Below are 27,366 nucleotides of genomic sequence, written 5' to 3' on the forward strand. Positions count from 1 at the left end.
TTAAAGCCTTTGCTTAAAAGAGTGTTACTAGAAATATTTTTACTGATTCTCTAAGAAAAGTTTACTTAACTGAGTGTTAATTCACTTGAACCATTGTTTGAAGTTTTCTCTGTTCTAAAAAATAAAAAGGCAGGAACATTTGGAAAAATGTTTTCCTAAATTATTTCTACATTTCTCATTCAGATCTGAATTTAATTAGATACTATTTTTGACACGTCGGACATAACAATTTATGTAACATGACTCTCTCCCCCATATAAGCTTGTAGCTGCTGTGGTATTGGCCATAGGTAGCCAATTCCCTTTTCTGTATTTACCCAGGTTCTCTTTAGGCTCTACGCTGAGATGCAATTGTTCTGGGGTTCTCTAGTATTTCTTTCTTTAATTCTAAAGCATTTGATATCAGATACATAAGAGAACTCTCAGTATTGATAGCTTATGGTAAATCGTGTTGGATTCTTGATCTTCAAAGATGATTTAGCTTCGGGACCAGGGACCAGGCTTGATCACTCAAGAGCTTTTGTGTAGCAGAGTTTTACTAAAAGTATATCAGAAGGGGGACAGAGAGTGCCTCCCTCACTAGTGTTAGCAATGGAGTTATAAACTTTTTAAATTAGTTATTACAGTAAATCAAAAAGATGTCTCAAAGTTGTAAAAATTTTACCAGACCCACTCCCACAATTTACATTTTAAGGTAACAGGATTAGAACTTAAAAATAGAAAGTTTAATTGCTCAGTCATGTTTGACTTGAGCGACCCTATAGACTATAGCCTGCCAGGCTCCTCTGTCCATGGGATTCTCCAGGCAAGAATACTGGAGTGGGTTGCCATTTCCTTCTCTAGGGGATCTTCCCAACCCAGGGATCGAACCCAGGTCTCCTGTATTGCAGTCACACTCTACTGACTGAGCTACAGGGGAAGCCCACCCCCATAATATATATTTTAAGATAACAGGATTAGTCAGAAGGTTTTAGGAAGGAGAAACTGCCCTCAAGCAGGATACACTGTTGTTATATAATCCTTACTACAGAGTTTAAACAGTTGTATGTTGTGTAATCATCAGTTGCAGGCTTAAAGAAAAAAAATTTCTGAGACTAAGACTAAGGAATGTAGGAGAAAAAAGAAAGTTTGTCCTTTCCTCCTCCTTGAGAATTCCAGGCCCTTACCTCCTCCTTGATGACCCCAGACCCCTTTCTCCTCCTCGGGGGCCCTGGACTTATCAACCTGCCTAGGAATTGACTCTCTCAGTATGATTTACTTAATGTAATTTTGAATCTCTTACTTTTTCACCTTTTGAAGTAATGATGATTGAGGGTTTCCTATAGTGTGTAGATTATATTTCCTGCAGAGATAACCATGATTGCCAAGTGTTTAACTAACTCCTTTTTTTGAATCTTTGCACTTTTTATGGCATATGTACTGTGTCCTTTTTCTGTTTTTGATAAAAACTGCCTGTTCTCTTGATTGTTCAGCTCATTGTGGTCTTCTGAGGGCCCTTAAGACTATTGGCGATCTTCAGTGACTAGATGTAATGTACATGGGGTGGTATAAAGTGTTAACGTTTGGCTTCTGGGAACATCCACTGCTGCTTATATTTTATTCAAATCTGAGAGGAATGTTGTAATATTAAGAAAATTGAATAAAAGAGTTTGGGGATCAATTAAGTGTTGATCACTTGAAACTGATTTTCTCCCAAATGCTAAAATAGGCATCCGGCTGCTTCTGTTTGCTTTATCATTTGGCTCTGATTGAACCTTTTGGATATTCAAGTTGTGAAAAGGAAAACTCTCTTTTCTTGTTAGAAAAGAGGAAATATGTAAATATTTTATATTCTAAAAAAAGAAACAACATAGAAGGACAGAGAGGTGATGAAGTTTCTTTGTGTCACCAAGAGATACCTTCAACATGTACTTCTTATTCTCATTCCAAATTTATGTCCTGTGAATTGTTGTAAGTAGGTTATATTGTGGCTACTTGGAAGACAGTGGGTACCTAAATGAATGCCATGTGGATGTAAATACTGTGTAGGTGACTGGGGCAAAGACATGTGAACAGCCATCTTTCTGGCAGATGTATCTTTTTTTAAGACATGAGACCACATACATATCTTTAGTTTGGTGCATCTGGTCATCATTAAAATTTACCTAGGGAAAAAATGGTAAAAAAGTAAAGTATGGGTGTAAAAGTATTAAGTTACTGAGATTTTATTTTTCCTGCTTGAGCTTCACTTTGGAACGAAAAATTTCATTGAATGGTGTTTAATGAAAGATGAATTGGTTTAAAAAAAACATGAATTGAGGAAAAGTTAAATAATGTCATATGTTGGGGACTGGCCAGTTTGTTTATTGATAGTGAATTGGCTTGAAATTCAATTTTCATAAAAACATTAAGTAAAAATAGAGAGTTTGGCACCTATTGTTAGAATGACTGAGTGTCTTAACTTTGTTAGGATGTGGGACCTGCCAGCCCATGCTTCTTACAGAGTAACAGGTAAGGACAGGGTTTTTTCCTTGAAGAGTCTTAAGTTTTAGGAATCTTTCTGCTTTTGGAAATGGTAGGTGTATGGCACCTATGTCTACTTCCCAGCTTTTGCCAGCAGCAGACAACACCCAACCGGTCACACACTCTTTACTGATAGAATCAGTCTGGATTTCAAAAATTTGCATTGTACTGACTTTAAATTAGCCACTACCAATCACTTAGTGCTCATGGAAATAAGATCTTTTGTGCCATCCTTTCCTGACTTGGCACTGAGCCATTTACTTAACAGCAAAGCCACAACTGAGTACATCAAAAAAGTGTATTTTTTAATGCTAGAGCTTATTTGCCATAAAGCCTTGAGAGGAGAATCTGTCGTACTTTTTCGTTCTCTGTAAATTGAGCATAGTGCTTGTCATGTGATCGGTAATCCACAGTGTGTGTTTATAAGCTTTAGCACGATGTCTTGTTACGTCGTAAGTACTCAGAGAACATTTGGTAGCCGTGCTGTGCTGTAGGTGCTCAGTCGTGACTTTGCGACCCCGTGGACTGTAGCCCGCCAGGCTCCTCTGTCCTTGGAGTTTCCCAGGCAAGAATACCGGGGTGGGTTGCCATTTCCTCTTCAGGGGATCTTAGCAGCCCAGGGATCAAACCCATGTCTCTTGCATCTGCTACATTGACAGGTGGATTCTTTACCAATGTGCCTCTTGAAGATAGTAATAAGATAAAAAAAATCCCCATGGTAGGTATTCCTCCAGCAACCTAATCAGTGTTGCTGATAGAAATTAACCCGAGGAGAAGGGGACAAAATTTGAGTGCCAGTACTTTGCAGGATGATGTTCTAGGAGTTTTCCATACAGTAACTCATAATTTTATCGATATCATTGTGAGATTATTTTATAGATGAAGAAACTGAGATTCAGAGAAACAATTTGGTCAAGTCACATTGCGTGTAAACATAGAATCATCATTTAAACTTGAGCCATCAAATTCTTTTCCTGTTTTTAAAATGAACATATGGTGCCCTCTCAATTTTGAAAGGTTGCACTATTGTCCATGTTAGGGATGTTTTTATTCTCCCTTCATCACACAGAATTCCCTTGGGCCTGATTTTGCTTTAGGTTTCATCCTCCAGTGAAAATATGGAGTTAAGATTCATGAGCATCAGAGACCCAAAGGGACACACAATCAGAGAAGGTGGTGAAGTCTTCAGAGTAGTCCTGGATGAGAGAAACTATATCATGAGGACAAGGAACTAACAGAGAGTGCAAGTGTCCCTAAAAAGGGGAATGCTTCAAAGGAACAGATGTACCTAACCTTCTCCCTTGCTAAGGTCATAGTCCTGTCACAGAGAAATGAAATGGTAGATTAATTTCTGTGATCTTTCTCAGATTTTAAAAGCTTGAATTCACATTAATCAGATTTTTTTTCCTTACTGAATATTTCCGCTCTGTCACCTTGCAACATTTTCCTCTGGGAATTAGCTTAGCCTTCTTTATAACACATGTTCTTGAAAGTTTCAGTCAACCATGATGCCCCAAAAGCCTACCTTTCTAAACCATTTCTTTTTCTGTGCAAAGTTTACTAGATGAAGATGTGAAGAGGCCTCTCTTTCTTTGGGTAGTAGTGTTATCCCCTCTTCATTTTGTAGACTCTCCTACTTAGCAATTTTATTTTGAATTCAGTATGTGCTTTTTGAATATTAGGCTTCTGGTTGCACGGACTTTTCTGTAATCTCTAAAACCTTTAAGATTCTGCCATGTGTGTAAAGGTTTTTTAAAAGTTGTTTTTGGAGGGTGGCTGATTTACAATGTTCTGGTAGTTTCTGCTGGACAGCAGAGTGAGTCAGCCATATTAATGCACATCCATATACCCCCTCTCTTGGTGGTTATATTCCCATGTAGGTCATTACAGAGTATTGGGCAGAGTTCCCTGTCCTGTAACGAGGTCTCATTAGTTATCTCTCTCATATGTAGTAGTGCGTATATGTCAATCCTAGTCTCGCAGTTTATCCTCCTGTTTTCCCCTGTGGCACAGCATAAGTTTGTTCTCTATACCTGTGCCTCTGTTTCTATTCTGTGAGTTCATTTGTATCTTTTTTTTTTTTAAGATTCCATATGCAAGTGATATCATATGATTGTTGTCTTTCTTTGTCTGACTTACTCAGTATGACATCTATGTCACTGCAAATGGCATTATTTCATTCTGTTTATTGTATGTATGTATCACATTGGGCTTACTTGGTAGCTCAGCTGGTAAAGAATCCACCTGCAGAACAGGAGACCCCAGTTTGCTTTCCTGGGGTGGGAAGTTCCCCTGGAGAAGGGATAGGCCACCCAGTCCAGTATTCTTGGGTTTCCTTGGTGGCTCAGTCAGTGAAGAATCTGCCTGCAGTGCGGGAGACCTGGGTTCGATCCCTGGTTTGGAGAGGGCGTGGAAACCCACTCCAGTATTCTTGCCTGGAGAATTCCCATGGACAGAGGAGCCTGGTGGGCTACAGTCCGCGTGGTTGCAAAGAGTCAGACAAGACTGTGAGACTAAGCGCACACGCGCGTGCGCACACACGCACACACATCACATCCTCTTTATCCTGTCCTCTGTCCACATACACAGCGTGTGCGCACACACACACGCACGCACACATCACATCCTCTTTATTTTGTCCTCTGTCCACATACACAGCGTGCCTGCGTGCACACACACACACACACACGCACGCACGCACACATCACATCCTCTTTATCCTGTCCTCTGTCCACAGACATTGAGACTGTTTCCATGTGTTGGCTATTATAAATAGTGCTGCAATGAACATTGGGCTTACATGTATCTCTTTTTTTTTAAAATTTTTTGAGTCTCTCTTTGAATTTGTTTTGCTTCTGTTTTTACGTTTTGGTTTTTCGACAACAAAGCCTGTGGGATCTTAGGTCCCTAACCAGGAATGGAATCTGTGCCCCCCAAGCACTGACAGGTGGAGTCTTCACCATTGGACCACCAGGGAAGTCCCTACATGTGTCTTTCTGAATTTTGCTTTTCTTTGGATATGTGCCCAGAAGTGGGATTGCTGGATCATGTGGTAGCTCTGCTCTTACTTTTTTAAGGAATTTACGTACTGTTCATACTGACTGCGCTGGTTTACATTCCCACCAACAGTGTAGGAGGATTCCTTTTTCTCCACACCCTCTCCAGCATTTATTGTTTGTAGATTTTTTTTGATGCTGGCTGTTCTGATGGGTGTGAGTCGATATCTCAGTGTAGTTTCGCGTTTCTTGAGTGATTACTGACACTGAGCGTTTTGTCATGCGTCTTGGCCATCTGTGTGCCCTCTGTGGAGAAATGTCTGTGTAGATCTTCCACCCATTTTTTGATAGGGTCTTTTTTATATATATATTATTGAGCTACATGAGCTGTTTCTTCTATATGTACAGGAGTTTAGAGTATGTACTTTGGAATTAGACTTGGAATCCCAGGTCTCCTGTTTTCTAGCTGTATAATCTCGTAGAGGTTACTTAAGTCTCAGTGCCTCAGTTTCCTTGTCTCTAAACTTGAAACAATAGGGATAACCCCCATAGGACTGTTATGAGGATTGATGAGTTTATTACCTAACGAAAGCATTTTGTACAGTGCCTATCCCATAGTAAGCACCCAATAAGTGCTTGCTGCATTTGTTAATACTACAGATTTTTAAGGTGCATGTCTTCTGTGTTTTACAGTCTTTCTTTTTTGTTTCCAGACTTAATTTGTTAATGTAGTTGAATGTCTTCACATGATAAAAATTGTTTCTCCACGTACAGAAATTATTGACTTGTCTTTTTTTATTTACTTATCTTTTAAAAATTGGAATGTTTCCTTAAAAAAAAAAAAAAACCAAACTAATAACTTGCTATCACTTACCATGCTGATGTGTTTTATCTCAAACAATAATAGGTCAGCATTACCTTTTCCTCTAATAATGGGGGATTTGAGGCTTGTCATATGAATAAAACTGAGCACTCACTAGAGGTGTTGGTTGTTGGTTTAAGGTAACTGTTGTATTTTTCAGAGTTGGTTGCAAGCAAAACCTTTCAGGGTAGAGCAGTGGTGAGAGCTACAGTTCTTTAGATTTCAGTTTCTCCTTTGTGGAGTAAGTTTATTATCTGCTGCTGTGATTGCTATGTGAGTTTAATAAGTTAGCATATGTGATGTCCACAGTATGGTGCTTAGCATATATGAAGCACTTAATATTCTGAGACAGTAATTAGAGAAAGATAGAGTTTATTTTAAAAAATCTGATTTTTGTCACCTAATATTTAATCTGAATATATAAAGTTCTCTGGTAATCGCCAGAATTAAAACTGTGGTTCTCACTTGTGTGTTGTTTTAATGTATTTCAGAAGAGGTAGGAAATTTGACACGGGAGGAACTGTAGACTATATATAGGATGATAGCGATCATCCTTCATTATTTAACAATAGTAAAAACAATATGTTTTATAGTACTTTATAATTTACAAAGGTTTTTTGTCTATCATCTCTCAATAAATCATCATGGTAATTATTGGAATGCTGTGTGTGCGCTAAGTCACTTCAGTCATGTCTCTTTCTTTGTGACCCTATGGACTGTAGCCCGCCAGGTTCCTCTGTCCATGGGACTCTCCAGGCAAGAATACTGGAGTGGATTTTCATGTCCTCCTCCAGGGGATCTTCCCCACCTAGGGATCAAACCTGGGTCTCTTGGGTCTCCTGCATTGGCAGGCAGGTTCTTTACCACTAGCACCACCTGGGAAGTTCATTTGTTGGAAGGTCAGATGTTAACAGATAACTCCCTAGGTTCTGAGAGGAGAAGTATCTTGTCCAAGTTTTCCTTTTGAGGGACCAGAACATAGCCCTTTTTCTTTGCATACAGTACGCTTGGACTGTGGCTTGGTGGGCTCAGGTGTGACTCTTGATAATCATGTTGTTGTTGAGTCACTAAGTTGTGCCTACTTCTTTGCAGCCCCATGGACTGTAGCCCACCAGGTTCCTCTCTCCATGGGATTTCCCAGGCAAGAATATTGGAGTGGGTTGCCATTTCCTACTCCAGGGAATCTTCCCAGACCAGATACTGAATCTACGTCTCCTGCATGGACAGGCAGATCCTTTATAGGTGACCTACTTGGGAAGTCCTCTAGCTATCGTTGTTGTTGGTCAATTGCCAAGTCATGTCTGACTCTTTGCAGCCCCGTGGACTGCAGCCCGCCAGGCCTCTCTGTCCCTCTCCATTTCTCGGAGTTTGCCCAAGTTCATGTCCGTTGAATTGGTGATACCATCCAACCATCTCATCCTGGGTCGCCCTCTTCTGCTACTACCTTCAGTCTTTGCCAGGATCACAGACTTTTCCAGTGAGTTGACTCTTCACATCAGGTGGCCAGAGTTCTGGAGCTTCAGCCTCAGCATCAGTCTTTCCAATTCAGAGTTGATTTCTTGTAGGATTGACTGGTTTGCTCTCCTTGCAGTCCAGGGGACTCTTAAGGGTCCTCTCCAGCACTGCAGTTGAAAAGCATCAATTCTTTGGTGCTCAGCCTTCTTTATGGTCCAACTCTCACATCCATGCATGACTCCTGGAAAGACCATAGCCTTGACTATACAGGCCTTTGTCAGCATAGTGATGTCTTTGCTTTTTAATACTCTGTCTAGGTTTGTCATAGCTTTCCTTCCAGGAAGCAATCATCTTCTAATTTCATGGCTACAGTCACTGTCCACAGTGATGGTAAGTCCCCTAGTTATCATGCATCTCATCAATTAAAATTATATCTCTCCCTAAGTCCTTCAGTTATTTCAGTTGCTCAGTTGTGTCCGACTCTTTGCGACCCCATGAACCACAGCACACCAGGCCTCCCTGTCCATCACCAACTCCTGGAGTTTACTCAAACCCATGTCCATTGAGTCAGTGATGCCATCCCACCATCTCATCTTCTGTCATCCCCTTCTCCTCCTGTGCTCAATCTTTCCCAGCATCAGGGTCTTTTCAGATGAGTCAGCTCTTCACTTCAGGTGGCCAAAGTATTGGAGTTTCAGCTTCAAAATCAGTCCTAACAATGAATACCCAGGACTGATCTCTTAAGTCCTTAGTCTTTCTTAAATGGCATAATTGAAGCCTTTCTTCCCTGCCCATTCATGCTTTCTTGGTTTTCCAAGGTTAACAGATTTCTCGTAGGTATACAGCCCCATAGTTTTTTACTTCTCAGACTTTTCCAGGTAAAATGGGCAATGTAAATATTAAGAGTATACTATACAGAGGCTATACCATACAAAGCCTTTGACTGTGTGGATCACAAAAAACTGGAAAATTCTGAAAGAGAAGGGAATACCAGACCACCTGACCTGCCTCTTGAGAAACCTATATGCAGGTCAGGAAGCAACAGTTAGAACTGGACTTGGAACAACAGACTGGTTCCAAACAGGAAAAGGAGTACGTCAAGGCTGTATATTGTCACCCTGCTTATTTAACTTATATGCAGAGTAGTACATCATGAGAAACGCTGGGTTGGAAGAAGCACAAGCTGGAGTCAAGATTGCCAGGAGAAATATCAATAAGCTCAGATATGCAGATGACACCACCCTTATGGCAGAAAGTGAAGAGGAACTAAAAAGCCTCTTGATGAAAGTGAAAGAGGAGAGTGAAAAAGTTGGCTTAAAGCTCAACATTCAGAAAACTAAGATCATGGCATCCAGTCCCATCATTTCATGGGAAATAGATGGGGAAACAGTGACAGACTTTATTTTGGGGAGCTCCAAAATCACTGCAGATGGTGACTGAAGGCATGAAATTAAAAGATGGTTACTCCTTGGAAGGAAAGTTATGACCAACCTAGATAGCATATTAAAAAGCAAAGACATTACTTTGCCAACAAAGATCCGTCTAGTCAAGGCTCTGGTGTTTCCAGTGGTCATGTATGGGTGTGAGAGTTGGACTGTGAAGAAAGATGAGCACTGAGGAATTGATGCTTTTGAACTGTGGTGTTGGAGAAGACCCTTGAGAGTCCCTTGGACTGCAAGGAGATCCAACCAGTCCATCCTAAAGGAGATCAGTCCTAGGTGTTCATTGGAAGGACTGATGCTGAAGCTGAAATTCCAATACTTTGGCCACATCGTGAGAAGAGTTGACTCATTGGAAAAGACCCTGATGCTGGGAGGGATTGGGGGCAGGAGGAGAAGGGGACGACAGAGGATGAGATGGCTGAATGGCATCACTGACTCGATGGACATGAGTGACTAAACTCTGGGAGTTGGTGATGGACAGGGTGGCCTGGCGTGCTATGGTTCATGGGGTCGCAAAGAGTGGGACACGACTGAGCGACTGAACTGAACTGATACAGAGGCTGGAGAGTTACTTCACTCCCACCCACATCCTGGAAGAGAAGCTTCCTGGTTCCCCAGCTCATGGAACTGCCTCGCCTCACCATGCCTCCCACCATTGCAGGGCCTGCTGCACTTAGCCACTGTCGCGACTTCTAGCACAGTAGGGTTTTCCCCGCTTTTGACCTACTACAAATCTTAGCAGATCATGCAGCAGTGCTGTTTTGTACATTGTCTTTCTCTCAGGCTTATCTTCATGAGCTCCCTCCATACTGCTGCATGTGAAAGCTTAGCGGGGGTTTAATTCTAATTGGGATGCGGCATCTCCTTCATTCTACCCTTAGTAGTGAGGCAGGCAGAGTAAGGGCAGTGTTTCTTCTGTGGTGTTCGGCTAGACTAGAGCAGTTACTTCTTGGCTTACTAGGTTGTCCCTCGTTGTCCTTTGGGTAAAGAGAGCAGGCTTCTCTTGGGGCTTTTTGTGTGTGTTTGTGTCCATTGGTGGTGTTGGATTGCCATCGCCTCTAGTTACCAGTTAGGGAGATGGATGAGGTTGAAACAAAACCCAGGGCACTCACTGCTTCGGCACTCTTCATTTTGGGATCGCCTGCCATCCTTCCTCTTTCTTCTACTTTTCAGAGCCTTCTTAGTGTTGTATTTTTATACAGTGACCAGAGTTTTTAGCTGTGTTTAGTGGAGGATTAGGGAAAAGCACCCTGGCATCCCAGGTGGCGCTGGTGGTAGAGGACCCACCTGCCAGTGCAGGAGCCATAAGTGATGTAGGCCTGATCTCTGGGTCGGGAAGCTCCCCTGGAGAAGGAAATGGCAACTCACTCATTCCTGCCTGGAGAATCCCACGGACAGAGGAGACTGGCAGGTTATAGTCCATAGGGTTGCACAGAGTCAGACATGACTGAAACAACTTAGCACTCACTAGGGAAAAGCACATCTATTTTGTTTTTCTGGAAGTGAAAGTCTGTTTTATTTTGATACCTTTTTAATAAACTTTTATAGTTATTAGGAAAAATAAATGAAATATTTTATGCATACATGGTCAGCTAACATGTATTCACCAAAGCAATTAAATTTTTGGTAAAATATAACCTCATGTAATTTTTTTTAATATGAAGTACAAACCGAAGGATTTGAACTCTGTGTGAATTTAAATCCTTATGTTTACTGCAGAATCTTTTAGCCGAGAAAGTAGAACAGCTGATGGAATGGAGTTCCAGGCGCTCAGTCTTCCGAATGAATGGTGACAAATTCCGAAAATTTATAAAGGCACCACCTCGAAACTATTCAATGATTGTTATGTTCACTGCTCTTCAACCCCAGCGCCAGTGTTCTGTGTGCAGGTAATGTATGTATTTAAAAAATTAACTATTATTGTGTTATTATGTACTTATTGCAGTTAAGATAAACGCATATAATAGACTTAAGCTTTGGTTCGGGCTTCTCTGGCAGTCTGCTGGTTAATGTTCCCTGCTGTCAATGCAGGGGGCACCACGGGTTTGATCCCTGGTTGAAGAATTAAGATTCCACATGCTGCACGGGGCATTAAAAAAAAAAAGAAACATTTGTTCAATGTTGTAGTCTGCTGTAATTAAGTGCATTTAAATGTAAGCTCAAACTTAGTGTTTTCTGGGAGGTGATTTTGATAGGCTAATATTTTTATATTGTGTAGACCAATCCACAGGTAATCATAAAACAGATTTTTGGCTTTATGTCCTGTGTAGTTATGTATATTATGGAATTCTGTTTGAAAATTGCCTTGTAGGTCACCAACTTATATCTCAGGGGCAGTGAAGTAGCCCGATTAAATACACTCAACTTAAATTGTTTAATAGAAAGATTTTAATGGACTTAAGTCCATTTACCTTTTAGTACCTCTAGTGTTGAGAATTTTGTTCCTGTGATGTAGAAGTAAACAATTTGAAATGAATGAAATATTTTTCATTGGGAACATACCAAAGAAAGTTTTGGAGGAGTATAAATATATATACAACAGTGCTTATTTTACATAGATCTTTTAATTTTGGGATAGTTGTAGTCTTACATGCAATTTTAAGACATGATAGAGAGAAATCCTATATACCTTTTACTCAGTGACCTCCAGTGCTAACATCTTTTGAAGCAATAGCACAGTTTCACAAGCACGATGTTGGTATTGATACAGTAAAGATGCAGAGCAGTTCTTCACAATAAGTCTCCCTTCTGGTGCCATTTATTGCCACACGCACCCCATCTCCCCACCTTCTGAATTTATTCTCCATTTCTATAATTTCATCATTTCAAGACTGTTATGTAAATGGAATCATACAACACATGACCTTTTGGATTTGGCTTTTTGTTTTTATACTTCTAACTCCTTCAAAATCTATCCAAGTTGTTGCATTTATCAGCACTTCATTGTTTTTATTACTGAGTAATATCCTATCCCTGGTGGCTCAGCGGTAAAGAATTTGTCTGCCAGTGCAGGAGACATGGGTTTGATCCCTGGGTTAGGGAGAAGCAAATGGCAACCCACTCGAGTATTCTTGCCTGGGAAATCCTGTGGACAGAGGAGCCTGGTGGGCTGCAGTCCATGGGGTCTCAAGAGTCAGACACGACTTACTGACTAAACAACAATATCCTGTGGTATGGACGTACTGCAGTTTGTTTAACCAACCATCTGCTAAAAGAATCCTAGGTGGTTTCCAGTTTTTGGCTATTAGAAATACAGCTGTTATGAACACTCTTGTACAGGTTTGTGTGCACTGAAGTTTTCATTTCTCTGAGATAAATTGCCAGAGTGTGTGATGGCTGAGTTGCATGGTAGTTACATGCCAAAATGTTTTCCAGCGTGGCTGTATCATTTTATATTCTTACCAGCAGTGTGTGAAGGGCCTAGTTTTTCCATATCCTTACCAGCATCAGTGTTGTCATTGTTTTATTTTAGCCATTCCATGGGTATGTAGTTTTATTTTGTGGTTTTATTTTGCATCTCACTGATGTAATGGTGCTGAACATCTTCTCATTTACTTTTTTGTCATCTGTGTATCACCTCTTCACCAAAGTATCTGTTCATGTCTTCTGTGCTGCGCTTAGTTGCTCAGTCATCTCTGACTCTTTGTGACCCCATGGGCTGTAGTTCTCCACGCTCCTCTGTCCAGGGGGATTCTCCAGGCAAGATGTGGTCCTTAAATATTTCCTCCTAGTCTATGGCTTGGCTTTTCATCCTCATAACAAGATCTTTTGCAGATTTCAATTTAGTGAGTCCAATTTTTCAGTTTATCTTTTACAGATCTTACTTGTCTTGTCAAATTGAACTCTTTGCCTAGCTCTCAATCACCAATTTTATTTTTTTTCCTCTTAAGTGTTTTTCGAAAAGTTTTAAAAGTTTTATGTTTTACATTTTCATCTGATCTCCGGGAGAAAGCATTCAGTCTTTATCACTTATTATGTTATTAGCTGTTAGATTTTTACTAATATTCTTTATAATTGAGAGTGTTCTTTACTAGTTTATTGAGAGCTTTTGTCATGAATGGGTATTGAATTTTGCCTAATTTAGGGAAGTTAATTGATAGGATTTTTCTTCTTTAGGTTGTTCATATGGTAAATTACATGGCTTCCCTAGTGGCTCAGATGGTAACAAATCTGCCTGTAATGCAGGATACCTGGATTTGATCCCTGGGCTGGGAAGATGCCCTGTAGAAGGGAATGGCTACTCATTTCAGTATTCTTGCTTGGAGAATTACATGGACAGAGGAGCCTGGCGGGCTACACTCCATGGGGTTGCAAAGAGTCGTACACGACTGAGTGACTAACACTGTGGTAGATTACAGTGGTTGATTTTCAGCTGTTGAATCAACTTTGCATTTTGGAATATATCCCGCTTGATTGTTATATTCTTTTTTAGTATTGCTGAATTGAATTTGCTGATATTTTGTTGAAGACTTTTATATTTCAAGTTCATGTCAGATGTTAGTTTATATTTTTCATTACTCATGCTGTCTTTGTCTAGTTTTGGTATCATGGTAATACTTCATAAAATACATTGGGAAATGTTCCCTCATTTATTTTCTAGAAGTAATTTGGGAACTTAGTTTTAGAAATTGTGTTAAATCTTTAAATGTTTGATCGAATTCTCCAGTAGAATTGTCTTGACCTGAAGTTCTTAAATTACATATTCCATTTCCTCAGTTGTTAAGGATAATTCAGTTTTTCTGTTTCTTCTTGGATTTTTCAGTTTTTGTTTTTCAAGAACAAACACTTTTTATGTGGTGACTCCACATTCAGACTGTTCACATTGTGTATTTATATGTAGACTTTATTTGGATTTCTAAACCATTTTGAGCTTTAGTGGAAAACAAAATCATTAGTAACATGAGCCAGTGGAAAAAAACTAATCAGTTTCTGTCCGACTAGCTTCCGGAAAGGGAATTTCAGTGTTCTGAAATTTTTATGAAAGATTTCATCACAATCTAGTAATGAGTGTATGTTGAGAAAGGTCAAGGTAGGTTAAAAAGATGATGAGCAAACTATTTTGAAAAACAGCATTTCAGATAATTCTGAGTCCCCTTCCTACCAATTTGAAGACCAGTACTTAAGTGGACATTAACATTTGTCAGCATTGGGCCAGCACTTAAGAACAGGGTATGTTTATGTTCATCTACGGGATGCTGAATAGCCCTTGTGAAGCAAAAATACATCTTAATTGGCATTTGGTATAACAGTTCAAATTCCACAAAAATTCAGACTATCCTCTGGCATCCTGCATTGCCATATATTAATTTAGGGAAATCATTTCTTTGCTTCTAGAAACTGAATATATTGATTTTCTGTTTTCATTATTATGAAGAGATCTATTTAATTATTATATTTTTGCGACTGTAATTTAGAAAGGGCTTACCAATTGACTTAGTGGGAAAGAATCCACCTGCAATTCACGAGACCGGGATTCGATCCCTGGGTCACTAAGATCCCCTGGAGAAAGAAATGGCAACCCACTCTAGTATTCTTGCCTGGAGAATTCCATGGACAGAGGAGCCTGGCTGGCTACAGTCCATGGGGTCATACAGAGTTGGACATGACTTAATGACTAAATAACAACAATCTAGAAAGATTTTATTATCCAAGTATTTATTTCACAGTTACATATAATTGTATGTTATTTGATAACATAAACCACAACATAATGTAAAAGGTATATCCTGTAGATAATAGTTGACTTAATGCATTATGTTGTTAAATTGTTAAATATGGACCCTCAATTTTTTAATGATGCTTAACTCAAAATAACCTGTATTTGCTTGTTTATTATAGCCTGTTTTGTAACAAACTTAAATTTTAGAGTAGTTTTAGATTTATGAGAGAAAAAGATTGAAGTTATTAGAAAAAGTCATTTCACAGGTTAGAAAGAGGGTGAAAGTTGTTAGAGAAGAAAGAACAGGTGAAGCTTTAGAGGCAAATAAAAAGTATAGAGTAGATATGTGGTTCCCATGCCCAGATATTTTGATTTGTTTTTTTTGCGGGGAGGACATTTAAAAATGCTCTAGGTAATCATAGTGTGAAGCTAGGATAGAGAAAGGGAAGGTGAGAAGCAGTTTACTGATTCATAGCTTTTAAAAATTTAATTTCATTGAGGACAAATGGGAGTAGGAAGCTTAACTAATTGGAATGACCATATGGCATTGACAAGGATCCTTGATGAAACTGGAATACTCAAATTTTTAGTGAAGAATCTCTGGAATAAAACTATTTTCTTCCCCAGTACTCAGCAATTTAGGAGCAAGAGCATCCTCTGTAGGGACAAAGCAGTTTGCTTTATTCTATGAAGTGGACTAGGCAAATATTCTGACAGCACTAACGAGAGTATATTTGAAATGTATAAATGTGAGTTAGAAGTTGGATAGGGGGTCAGAGAAGCCATGGGACAGTGATAAACTAGGTGTGATACAATTAAGCTAGATTTTCTTTCTTTCTTTAATTTTGTGCTTAGTTACTTTGCATGTTGCATTAGTTTCTACTGTACTGCACAGTGAATCAGCCATACATACATACATACATACATATTCCCTCTTTGTCACCACAGAGCATGCGTACTTTGCTATCTCATTAGTTATCTATTTTATATATTTTCATATGAGGTTTTGTGTGAAAAGGGGATGGAGTTGAAAATTAGGAGGTTGTAAAGGGTTGATTTAATAAATAAGTAAATTGCTGATGTATAGTGTAGATGATTGTTGGCATAATAGAGAAGCTTTATGAGTGATAAGGCTGGGGTCATTTGTACACTATACACATGCATATTGAAATAACTCAGTATTTTAATGGAACTGGAGGGGAGAAACAGTAAGTGAGCTGAAAGAGGGATGCCTTGGAATATGTTGGATGAGGATGTTAGATTTATAGAATACTGAAAATTTAAAAGGAGAATTTGTTAAATAATTCTGGTCAAAAAGTGGTTTGAGATCTACTGTCATTGAGCCAGGAGAGTACCAACTGTGGCCTATATGGACAGAGTGCATCCGAGACAGCTCAAGGGGACCACTAAGATGAAAAGATAAAGAGAGGTTTCAAGGAAAAAATTTCAAGAACAAGTATTCAGATTATATTTTGTGTTATAAATTAAGCCTCAAAGGGAGTTGTACGTTCATTGAGCAAGGCACTCCATCAAGAGCAATCTTTTTTTTTTTAAATTAAAAAAAATACATGAATTCTTCTGGGTACTTCTGTGTGTCAGTGTAATTTGGAACCATCTTGTAATGCTGCTGTATTTTTTTTTTTATAATCTATAGAATCAATGAAATGTTAATAACTATAATTTTAAATGATTAGTGCTTTTCCTTTGTGAGACTTCTGTGCTTTTTTTGTTTTCTTTAAGAAAAAGTGAAATTTTCTTCTAGAGCTTACACACTGAGATTCTCCAGTTGCTTTTCTTTGCTTGAAGGCTGGTGAATGAGCTATTGGCTTCCTTGTATGCCCTCTTAGCAAATCACTCTGCTCTTCTTTCACACAGTCAGTTTATTCACAAATCTCAGAATTCAATTCTCACCTTCCTCAGCGGAAACATCAACCTCCTTCGCCAAATAAAGTTGTTAATTAAGACTACTACTCAATAAATTCTCACCTCCTGTAAGTGTTAACTCCAAACTTCCTTCATCAGATTGTACTGTGAGAAATATTCTCCATAATTGCTAAATCTTTTAGATGTATTCTACTACACAGTTACTCATCTTTCCAAGAATTCACTAAAAATTCTAAGAACAAAATATCTTCTTCCAAGGTTATTACTATGGTTCAGTAGAGGTAAGGAAAAACATCATCAAAGGCTGGTAATACTGGAAATTAATATATTGGTGAATGTCAAATAAAAGATAATATAATTAGACATTGCAAAGATATTTTAAAGATGAGGGAGACTAAATTATTGCATTGATAGATATTAACTGGTTAATGTCTTTCCTTCTCTAAATAAATAAAATAATTTACTATGTATAAATTATTTGGGCAGTCCTAGGTTAAGTTGTCTACATATATAATATCTCATGGCATTCTCACTACTATACATGGTAAGTTAAAAAAAAAATCATTTCTTTAGATGAGCTTACCTAGGCTGAGAGGTTATACAATTTTCCCAAAGTCACAGAGCTAATACCTGTCAGGGTTGGGATTTGTGACTCCTGAGCTAGTAAATTTAATGCTTTCCTTAAGTGTACATATTCATCATTGCTTTTCTGTGAACTGTAATTTGCATTTGGCTTTTGCATTCCCAACTAAGATTATTAGTCTTTTAGGGCAGGGATCCATCAGCCATTATTTCTTAAGCTCATTAGATCAGGAAAAGCTTTCATTTAGGTTAGCATTTCAAAGAAGGACTGGTGAGTTCCACATCATGTGGAAGAGCTCATCAGCGTTTTGTTTCACTACAGTGAAGTCACATTTCTTAGGAAATTCTATTCTAAGGGCAGCGCATAAGGTGAGAGTTGTGTTTATCAATAGATAAAATCACCTTTTGCATCACTTAATGCACTTGTAAGTGCTTTCTAAATGGCTTTGGGTCTGCAACCTGTGTTGTTTCTTCTAGTCCTTAGATAATATTTCTCTATGACCTTAATTCTTAGGTTTTTCAAATATTCCTGGCTACCTGGACAAAGTATTTCACATTGTCAAAGACCATCAAACTCTCATGCCATTCACACATTCTTTGCCTGGCTTGTCTAATATGAGAGGACTGTTTCAGACTTGATTGAATCCATAAGCAGTTTAATATAAATGACGTTCTAGGGTTATTGTTGAGGTCTGTCTAGTTTATTTATTTTTTAATGTCTAAGGCATATGATATAACTTCATTGTACTAGATTTCTTCCTAGATGTCTCTTCCCCAGGTTGGCTAATTCCGACTATTTTACAATGAATAGATGAATGTTTTCATGAACTTTCATTATCTGTGTGACATTGTAGCACTCTCTGAGTTCTGTTTTCTGTATTATTTGTATATAAAGCCCAGTTTTAGTCATCTATAATTTGAAAGCTATAGAAAGTTGAAACAATAGTATTAATACAAAGACACCAGTCTACCCTTTACTAAGATTCATAATTTTAATATTTTGTTACATTTGATTTTGCTCATTGACTTAGAGGAAGACACACAGGAGTTGTATGAATTATAAGTTTTATACCCTGGGAGAGAGCCACTCAATCCTGAGAAGCTGCTCTGAAAAGATAGGGTAGGAGCCAGTGAATGTATGTTTTAGCTAGGAAATGCATGCAGTGAGGCACACATCTTGGTAAAAGATTACTGCTCATCCCAAAGAACAGATATCTCAAGTTAATGATTTAGTGCTTTTCTGCTTCTAGGAAGATGCAAGAATATGGTCATTGAAATTCTTCCTGAATTTTAATGGTCGAACTACCTATGGGCCTGTTTATTTAAAGCACAGGGCTCCTGGGCATTTATCATCCTGAATTTCTCTGGGTGGTAGTGTCAATGGGTGACTGCAGTGGTTACAACTTAACCCTTGTAGAATAGGGTGATGAGAGATGTTCTTTGTGCTTCTCTGTTCAGTCTTTTAAGTATAAGTAAAAAATCAGTTCAGTCAGTTCAGTCACTCAGTCGTGTCTGACTGTTTGTGACCCCGTGGACTGCAGCATGCCAGGCTTCCCTGTCCATCACCAACTCCCAGAGCCTACTCAAACTCATGTCCATCGCTTCGATGATGCCATCCAGCCATCTCATCCTCTGTCATCCCCTTCTCCTCCTGCCTTCAATCTTTCCCAGCATTAGGGTCTTTTCAAATGAGTCAGTTCTCTGCATCAGGAGGCCAAAGTATTGGAGTTTCAGCTTCAACATCAGTCCTTCCAATGAATATTCAGGACTGATTTCCTTTAGGATGGACTGGTTGACTCTCCTTGCAGTCCAAGGGACTCTCGTCTTCTCCAACACCACAGTTCAAAAGCATCAATTCTTCGGCACTCAGCTGTCATAGTCCAACTCTCACATCCATACATGACCACTGGAAAAACCATAACTTTGACTTGATGGACCTTTGTTGGCAAAGTAATGTCTCTGCTTTTTAATATGCTGTCTAGGTTGGCCAGCTTTTCTTCTACAGAGCAAGCATCTTTTAGTTTCATGGTTGCAGTCACCATCTGCAGTGATTTTGGAACCCGCCAAAATAAAGTCTGTCACTGTTTCCATTGTTTCCCCATCTATTTGCTATGAAGTCATGGGACCAGATGCCGTGATCTTAGTTTTCTTCACTTTCTTCAAGAGGCTCTTTAGTTCTTCTTCACTTTCTACCATAAGGGTGGTGTCATCTGCATGTCTCAGATTATTGATATTTCTCCTGGCAGTCTTGATTCCAGCTTGTGCTTCATCAAGCCCTGCATTTTGCATTGATGTACTCTGCTTATAAGTTAAATAATCAGGGTGACAATATACAGCCTTGACATTCTCTTTTCCCAATTTGGAATCAGTCTGTTGTTCCATGTCCAGTTCTAACTGTTGCTTCTTGACCTGCATAAAGATTTCTCAGGAGGCAGGTCAGGTCGTCTGGTATTCCTATCTCTTTAAGAATTTTCCGCAGTTTTTTGTGATACACACAGTCAGAGTCTTTGGCATAGTCAATAAAGCAAAAGTAGATGGTTTTCTGGAACTCTCTTGCTTATTTGGTGATCCAGCGGATGTTGACAGTTTGATCTCTGGTTCCTCTGCCTTTTCTAAATCCAGCTTGAACATCTGGAAGTTCACGGTTCACATGCTGTTGAAGCCTGGCTTGAAGAATTTTGAGCATTACTTTGCTTGCGTGTGAGATGAGTGCGGTTGTGTGGTACTTTATACATTCTTTGGCATTGCCTTTCTCTGGGATTGGAGTGAATACTGACCTTTTCCAGTCCTGTGACCACTGCTGAGTTTTCCAGATTTGCTGGCATATTGAATGCAGCATATTGGGCTTCCCTGATAGCTGAGTTGGTAAATAATCTGCCAGCAATGCAGGAGACCCTGGTTGTAGGAGACCCTGGTTCAATTCCTGGGATGGGAAGATCTGCTGGAGAAGGGAAAGGCTGTCCACTCCAATATTCTGGCCTGGAGAATTCCATGGGGTCACAAAGAGTCGGACAGGACTGAGCGACTTTCACCTTCTTTCACTTTCACTTTGAAAGCATTTTCACAGCATCATCTGATTTAAAGTAGCTCAACTGGAATTCCATTACCTCCACTAACTTTGTTTGTAGTGATGCTTCCTAAGGCCCACTTGACTTCATATTCCAGGGTGTCTGGCTCTAGGTGAGTGTTCACACCATCGTGGTAATCTGGGTCATGAAGGTTTTTTTGTATAGTTCTGTGTATTCTTGCCACCTCTTAATATCTTCTGCTTCTGTTAGGTCCATACCATTTCTGTCCTTTATTGTGCTCATCTTTGCATGAAATGTTCCCTTGGTATCTCTTAATTTTCTTGAAGAGATCTCTCGTCTTTCCCATTCTGTTGTTTTCCTCTATTTCTTTGCATTGATCTCTGAGGAAGGCTTTCTTATCTCTCCTTGCTGTTCTTTGGAATTCTGCATTCAAATGGGCGTATCTTTTTTTTATCCTTTGCCTTTTGCTTCCCTTCTTTTCTCAGCAATTTGTAAGGGCTCCTCAGACAACCATTTGGCTTCTTGCCGTTTCTTTTTCTTAGGGATGGTCTTGATTACTGCCTGCTCTGCAGTGTCAGGAACCTCTGTCGAGTTCTGCAGGCTCTCTGCCTCTCTGCCTCTGGGTGGGGAGGGGCCTGCTTGCAGCGGTAGCTCTCCCTAGGTGTCTGCTTCGTCCTTGGTTCTGTGAGTGGGCCAGGCTGAGCCTTAGGTTGTTATGTTAGAGCTTTTGGCCGGAAAGTTCTCTTTCCCACAGTTGTGGTTAGGGTTGTATTCCCCCACATACCCCGCTGTGGGAGGGTTTCCTGCTGTGTAGAAACTTCTCATTCACTGCTCCCTCCTAGGATAGGTTTCTGTCCCTAACTCTTTTGTCTCTCTTTTTGTCTTTTATATTTTGTCCTACCTCCTTTAGAAGAGAATGGGCTGCCTTTCTGGGTGCTTGGTGTCCTCTGCTAGTGTTCAGAAGTTGTTTTGTGGAAGTTGCTCAGAATTCAAATGAGTTTTGATGAATTTGTGGGGGAGAAAGTGGTCTCCCCGTCCTATTCTTCCACCATCTTGAAGCAGGTGAGTCACATACCAGCAAATATAGACATCATGAAATATCACCACTAAATATTTAAGTTTGTATATTTTAATATAACATTCTTACATAATCAGAATAACATCATTTTTAAATGAGTTGACATTAGTTCAGTGATAGAGTCTGCTTTTTTTTTTTAAGGAATGCAGACAACTTGCCTTGTATATTGTTTCATGATCTGGATTTGCTTGATTGATTCCTCATGATTAAATTCAGTGACTAGTTTTTACACGAGTACTATAGCAATTATCTGTGTACTTCTTACTGCATTGTATCAGGAGGCATATAATGTTGACTTCAATTCGGTCGCTCAGTCGTGTCCGACTCTGCAACCCCATGGACTGCAGCACACCAGGCCTCCCTGTCCATCACTGACTCCCGGAGCTTGTTCAGACTCATGTCAGTTGAGTTGGTGATGCCATCCAGCCATCTCATCCTCTGTCATCCCTTCTCTTCCCGCCTTCAGTCTTCCCTAGCATCGAAAGTATTGGAGTTTCAGCTTCAGCATCAGTCCTTCCAATGAACACCCAGGACTGATCTCCTTTAGGATGGACTGGTTGGATCTCCTTGCAGTCCAAGGGACTCTCAAGAGTCTTCTCCAACACCACAGTTCAAAAGCATCAATTCTTCAGTGCTCAGCTGTCTTTATAGTTGAACTCCCACATCCATACATGACTCCTGGAAAAAGGATAGCTTTCACTAGATACAATGTTAGTTCTTTCAGATACCGAAGGTGAAATCGATTACTTGATTGTGGTGGGGATCCCTGCATCTTTCTGTTGTACAAGTATATCCTGCCCTGGTAATAAGTGTTAGCGGGAGGTGAATAGGTTAAGAGGGGGGAATACTTCGAAATTATGTGACTATCCTATTTCTTGGTACTTTTACTCAGCGATTGTAACATCCATTGATCATCTCTGCCTGAATATGGTATTTCATTGATGATTGTGAAGGGGTGATTTTGAACATTCTTTCTTGCATCTACGTTAATTGGTTAGTATTCGTCTATAAAGGAGAGCTCTTCCTTCTTCCATTTTCCCCTTGGAAGTATCTCTACTCAAAGATTCTTGTTTATTCATTAACCCATTACTGTGATTATTCTTTTTTACTCTTCAAGTTGCCCTAAGTTTCCAGTGGAAACCAACTCCCATGTCATTGAATGCCATGTCTTTGCTTTCTGGCTCAGTAAAATATTCTAAGCCTACTTTATACTTATTCGTGGAACTGAAAGAAGCATTTCTTTTTTTGAGGAGTCCTTCCTCCTTTGTAGGAAACAATTTTTAGAAAGCAACACCTGGGTAAGTTACACTGTTTACTGTTGAGATAGTATCATTGTTTTCAGACCTTTTAATAAGAGCTGAGATGTATGTACATATATATGTGTCATATAAATTAATAAAGACATATAACTTAGGACTTTAATTGGATATCTCCTCTTCCAAGCTAACACCGTAGGGTTTTTCCTCTTATTTTCCTCATTCTGAGTTTTATCTGCTTTCTCTAAATTGAAACCCTGGATCCCACCAGTATTATGTATTTGGTCATTTGGTCTCTCTTTGCATATTTGTAAAATAGTTGCAGAGTTTCAACGCCAGTATGATCTCTGAAAACAAATTATGGAGAGGACTTAATCTCTGTGCATTCCTTTCTTCTTTTACCTACATTATGTGTCAGTTTTTTTAGCATACAACCTTTACACTTTCTTGTATGTTCGTGTTACCATTTTTCTTGAGAACAAAAATTCTACTGACTCATAAACTGAGTTGTATGTGCATGTTATATACAGTTTAGTATCTCTTATATTCATATACATTTTTGCTGTAAGATATATTTTGGAATCGTATATTCATGTTAGAATAGTTTTCTAAGGAAAAAAATAGATGCACAGAAAACATAGCGTAATGGACACAACATCTTTATCATAGAAGTAGTGAACTGTACAGAGCCAGTTACAAAATGGTAGTGAATCTTCAGCCCTTCAGAGGCGTTGGGTCTATTTAATATAGTTCCATATATTAATTAGTATCCTGAATATGTGTGGCACAACCAGAGAAAAGTCACTGTTGAAATCTTTGTGCAGCATGTTGTTTATCAGCTTTTTTCTCTTTAGGATACAGAACCGTAAGTAGTAGGTGGTTCTACTCATACCAGCTCTCTATATATGTTATCAACCGTAGAGATTAATTGGGGCTTCCCTGATAGCTCAGTTAGTAAAAAATCTGCCTGCAATGCAGGAGACCCTGGTTTGATTCCTGGGTCGGGAAGATCTGCTGAAGAAGGGATAGGCTACCAACTCCAGTATTCTTGGGCTTCTCTTGTGGCTCAGCAGGTAAAGAATCTGCCTGCAATGCGGGAGACTGGCTTTATCCCTGGGTTGGGGAGATCCCCTGGAGAAGGAAAAGGCTACCCTCTCCAGTATTAATTAATGGGAGGTTTTAGGAAGACATACTCTGATGTATCTATGCAACATGTAAGTAGTTGTTGTTCAGTCACTTAAGTCGTGTCCAACTGTTTTTGACCCCATGGACTGCAGCACACAGGCTTCCCTGTCCTTCACTGTCTTCTGGAGTTTGCTCAAACTCATGTCCATTGAGTTGGTGATGCTCTCTAACCATCTCATCCACTGCCACCTCTTCTCCTTTTGTCTTCAATCTTTATAATTCATCATAAACATGTAACTGTAAAAAGCATACATTGGGATTTTGATACAAATCTGTTACTTTATAGGAAGTTTGATTATCCTTAAAAAGAGAAACCATGTTTCTTTAAAAATCCCTTGAAGGGATAAAAAGAGAAAATGTACATTCATCATGGGAGCTGTGTTAAGTACATACAACTATAGATGAAGTAATAATACTTGATGATAATATAAAATGTTATAGCATTTGGATTAAGTGATTTTTTTCCTTGTTTTCTTACTAAAAGATTGGAAAGGTTTAATAGAAGAGCTTTATCAGACCTGTGCCCTGTAGTTGCTGCTTAAGCCTTTCTGGATGCTTGGCCACAGCTCGACTGCCCTCTTCAGGCTGCATGTGAATGGATTAGAAACGTTTATAGTGTACCCTCCATTCATGAAGTTGCATCTCTAATGTTCCTATGAACTATTAAAGAAGAAAATAATGTTTAGCTAACAGTGTTGGAAATGTGCTTATTTAATTGCTTGGAGCATTTGCAGTTTTCAGCTTCCGTTTCAGGAAACAGTGAAGTTGGTAGGGTTCTAAGAAGTACTGTTGATGTCTTTGCTCATCAGTCTAAGCTGACACAAACCTTTGCAAGAAGCCAATGACTTCTTTGTTATTAGTTAGGCTTACGCATGAAGAGGTTGGGAAATGGAGGAATAAGAGATAATGGAGTTAAGTTTAGAGAACAGAGTTTATGTTATTGGACATATGTTAATATTTGCACATTCCTTCTACCAAGTCTTTTATATTCTAAATAGGTATCGTCAACATTGAAATATGTATTTCTTAGGCTTATTGAATTACTTTTTGTGACAGACAGATCTGGTTTCTAGTCTTATTGCTACTAAATTATATTCAACAGAAGAAAGCCCCATTTACCTTGTCAGTATTAAATTTTCACTAAGTATTGTATTTGTGTTGAAAAAAAATGTAATTTTCTCAGCTCCCCTGGAATTCTTTATTCCAGCCAGATGGATTCCTAACTAGAAGCAAAATGTGTAGAAAATTTTGCTGGTTGCTTTGGCGTGGTAGATGCTAAAGGAGAAGGTATAAGAAATAGGTTGTATCTTCATTTATATACCGTTTTAATAGCCTCGTAAATTTTCCCAACTAGACCATTATAGTAACATTCTAAGTGGTTTACAAATATTTATTTTCTCTTCCTCTAATATATTATGCCCTCTGATGCCAATTACAGCTTTTTTAATCAATATTTTACATAATCTACTTCTTTTAAAACACTCAGTAGCTGTTCACTATTTACAGAATAAAGTTAAGATCTTATTTATCTTTCTATTGGAAGAGGTATCAGTTTCTTCTTTCCTATTTTCTGACGTGAAACTTATATTCTATTATTTACCTACATAATACACATTTCAGACTGGATAGTCTTTGTTTATACTCTTCTCTTACCTTAATATCCTCTCCCTGTCCTTCTTTGCTTACTATCATTTTAGCCCTTCCATTCTTTCCTGAATATTTGACGTTCACACTTTTGTCCAGCTGCTCTATCTCACTGTGATTTCCTTCTTTATAGCTGTGTAGCACCTGCAGTCTGCAGCTTTTTCAGTATATGTGTCTCATTTATATGTTAGTGTGTGTCTATTCTGTTCTCTAACAAGCATCTTAGAGGTGGAGACTGATGTATACTTTTTAATCATTTGCAGGACACAGGAAAACACTGAATACATATCATTGATGATTAAGATGCACATTCTGTATTGCATGTGGAATTGATATTAGGAACATGATATTAGGAGATGTTTTAGTCATTATAACCTTTCAAGTCAAGACCATTATTCCTTTGAATAGCATATATTTGTGATGGTATATAGGTGTAAGGTATTTCTTTTTTTCATCCTAAAGTACAGTGAAGTAGATGGACCGTAAAAGGGGGGGACACTGATCTGTGACATCAATCTGACCAAGCAGGCTTTTAGTCAGACTCTCCAGAGCTCACAGTCTCTGATTTAGAATTACTTAGGGTGTCTGGGGTTGTGTGTGTGTTGTAAATATACACAGACTCTTTAGGAAATTACATTATTCATCATCAAACCATAAATGCCTATTCTGGACTAGGTCTTAGACACCAAATAATCAATGCATAAACATAACATGAATACAGAGAACAATATGTACATAAAATAAATAGTGTTGCATGGTAGCTGAGAAACTGTAGAGATTTGAAGTGGCTTCTGAAGGGGGGTCATTTTGGAGCAAGCTTTTTGAAAGAAGATAGGACATTTTAAGCAAAGGATTTAATACTTTAAAGCTTAAAGAATGAACATGGGGTGTCATACAACAGAGAGACCCTTTGAGTGTGTAGTATGTTCATATGGACATAGATTGCAGATGTAAATTGTGGCCAGGGGATGGGAAACATTGTGTTCTATTCTGCCTAAGGTCTTCATTTTGTAGGCAGTTATCTTGGACTTTGAAACAGAGGATAGAATCTACAGTTGATTATTGGAAATTAAACTGAGAACATGGACAGTGTGGAAAACAGAGTTTGAAGGCAAAATAAATCCTTCTTCTTTGGCTTCTCAATACCACTTACCACATCTTTTATTTTGTTCGGAGTATTTCTAATTATCTGACATTTGGTGTATACTTGGATGAGGCATCTTTTTCTTACGGAATGTATTCTTCTTGTGGTCAGGGCCCTTCCATTTATTTTTCAGTCCTTCATTACCTGACACATTGTTGGCACTAAAATATATGTGTGGAGTGAATGAATGTATACCTAATAGAATCTAACAGGTCTGCAGTAGGTTATAACATGATGAGCGAAAAGTTCAAGATTATCCTAGTCATATCATTCCATAAGATATTATACACAAATGTTGAATACTAAAATTTGATCCCTTCCTGTTTTTCAAAATGAAGCATTTTCATTATTAGAGTATCATCACTGTAAGAATGCCAGTTTTTGAAAATTTTCCATTTCCCTGTTTTGTTTGAAAATTTAAAATGTTTTTGTGTAAAATGTTCCTTTGTATAAAAATAACCTGTTTTATTAATTGTGATGCCATCCTTTTAATAATAATAATTTTTTTTTAATGGGAGCACTGTTTTCTTAAGATTTATCAGTCTGCAGAAATGTTCAGGCCCACTTAATCATCAGTGCCAATTCACCATATGATGTTACTGTACATATTTTCTTTGAAAATAACTGGGAATTCGTTGTTGTTTAGTTG

General features: G+C 38.7%; 1 protein-coding gene across 8 annotated transcripts in view; it reads left to right on the forward strand.

Annotated features, from left to right (window-relative positions):
• The window catches only part of TUSC3 (tumor suppressor candidate 3), a 223,687-nt gene that overhangs the window by 90,669 nt on the left and 105,652 nt on the right, over positions 1-27,366 (forward strand). For all 8 annotated transcript variants that reach the window (XR_011485145.1, XR_011485144.1, XM_070459969.1 and 5 more), the window contains exon 2: positions 10,976-11,145. Coding sequence is in view for 6 of the 8 variants with exons in the window: in XM_070459969.1 (XP_070316070.1) it covers positions 10,976-11,145 (170 nt within the window). In the remaining 2 variants the exon portion in view is untranslated. The remainder of the gene's footprint in view (positions 1-10,975; positions 11,146-27,366) is intronic.

The sequence above is a fragment of the Odocoileus virginianus genome, chromosome 32 (assembly GCF_023699985.2).
Source record: "Odocoileus virginianus isolate 20LAN1187 ecotype Illinois chromosome 32, Ovbor_1.2, whole genome shotgun sequence".
In the NCBI taxonomy this organism is placed as follows: Eukaryota; Metazoa; Chordata; class Mammalia; order Artiodactyla; family Cervidae; genus Odocoileus; species Odocoileus virginianus.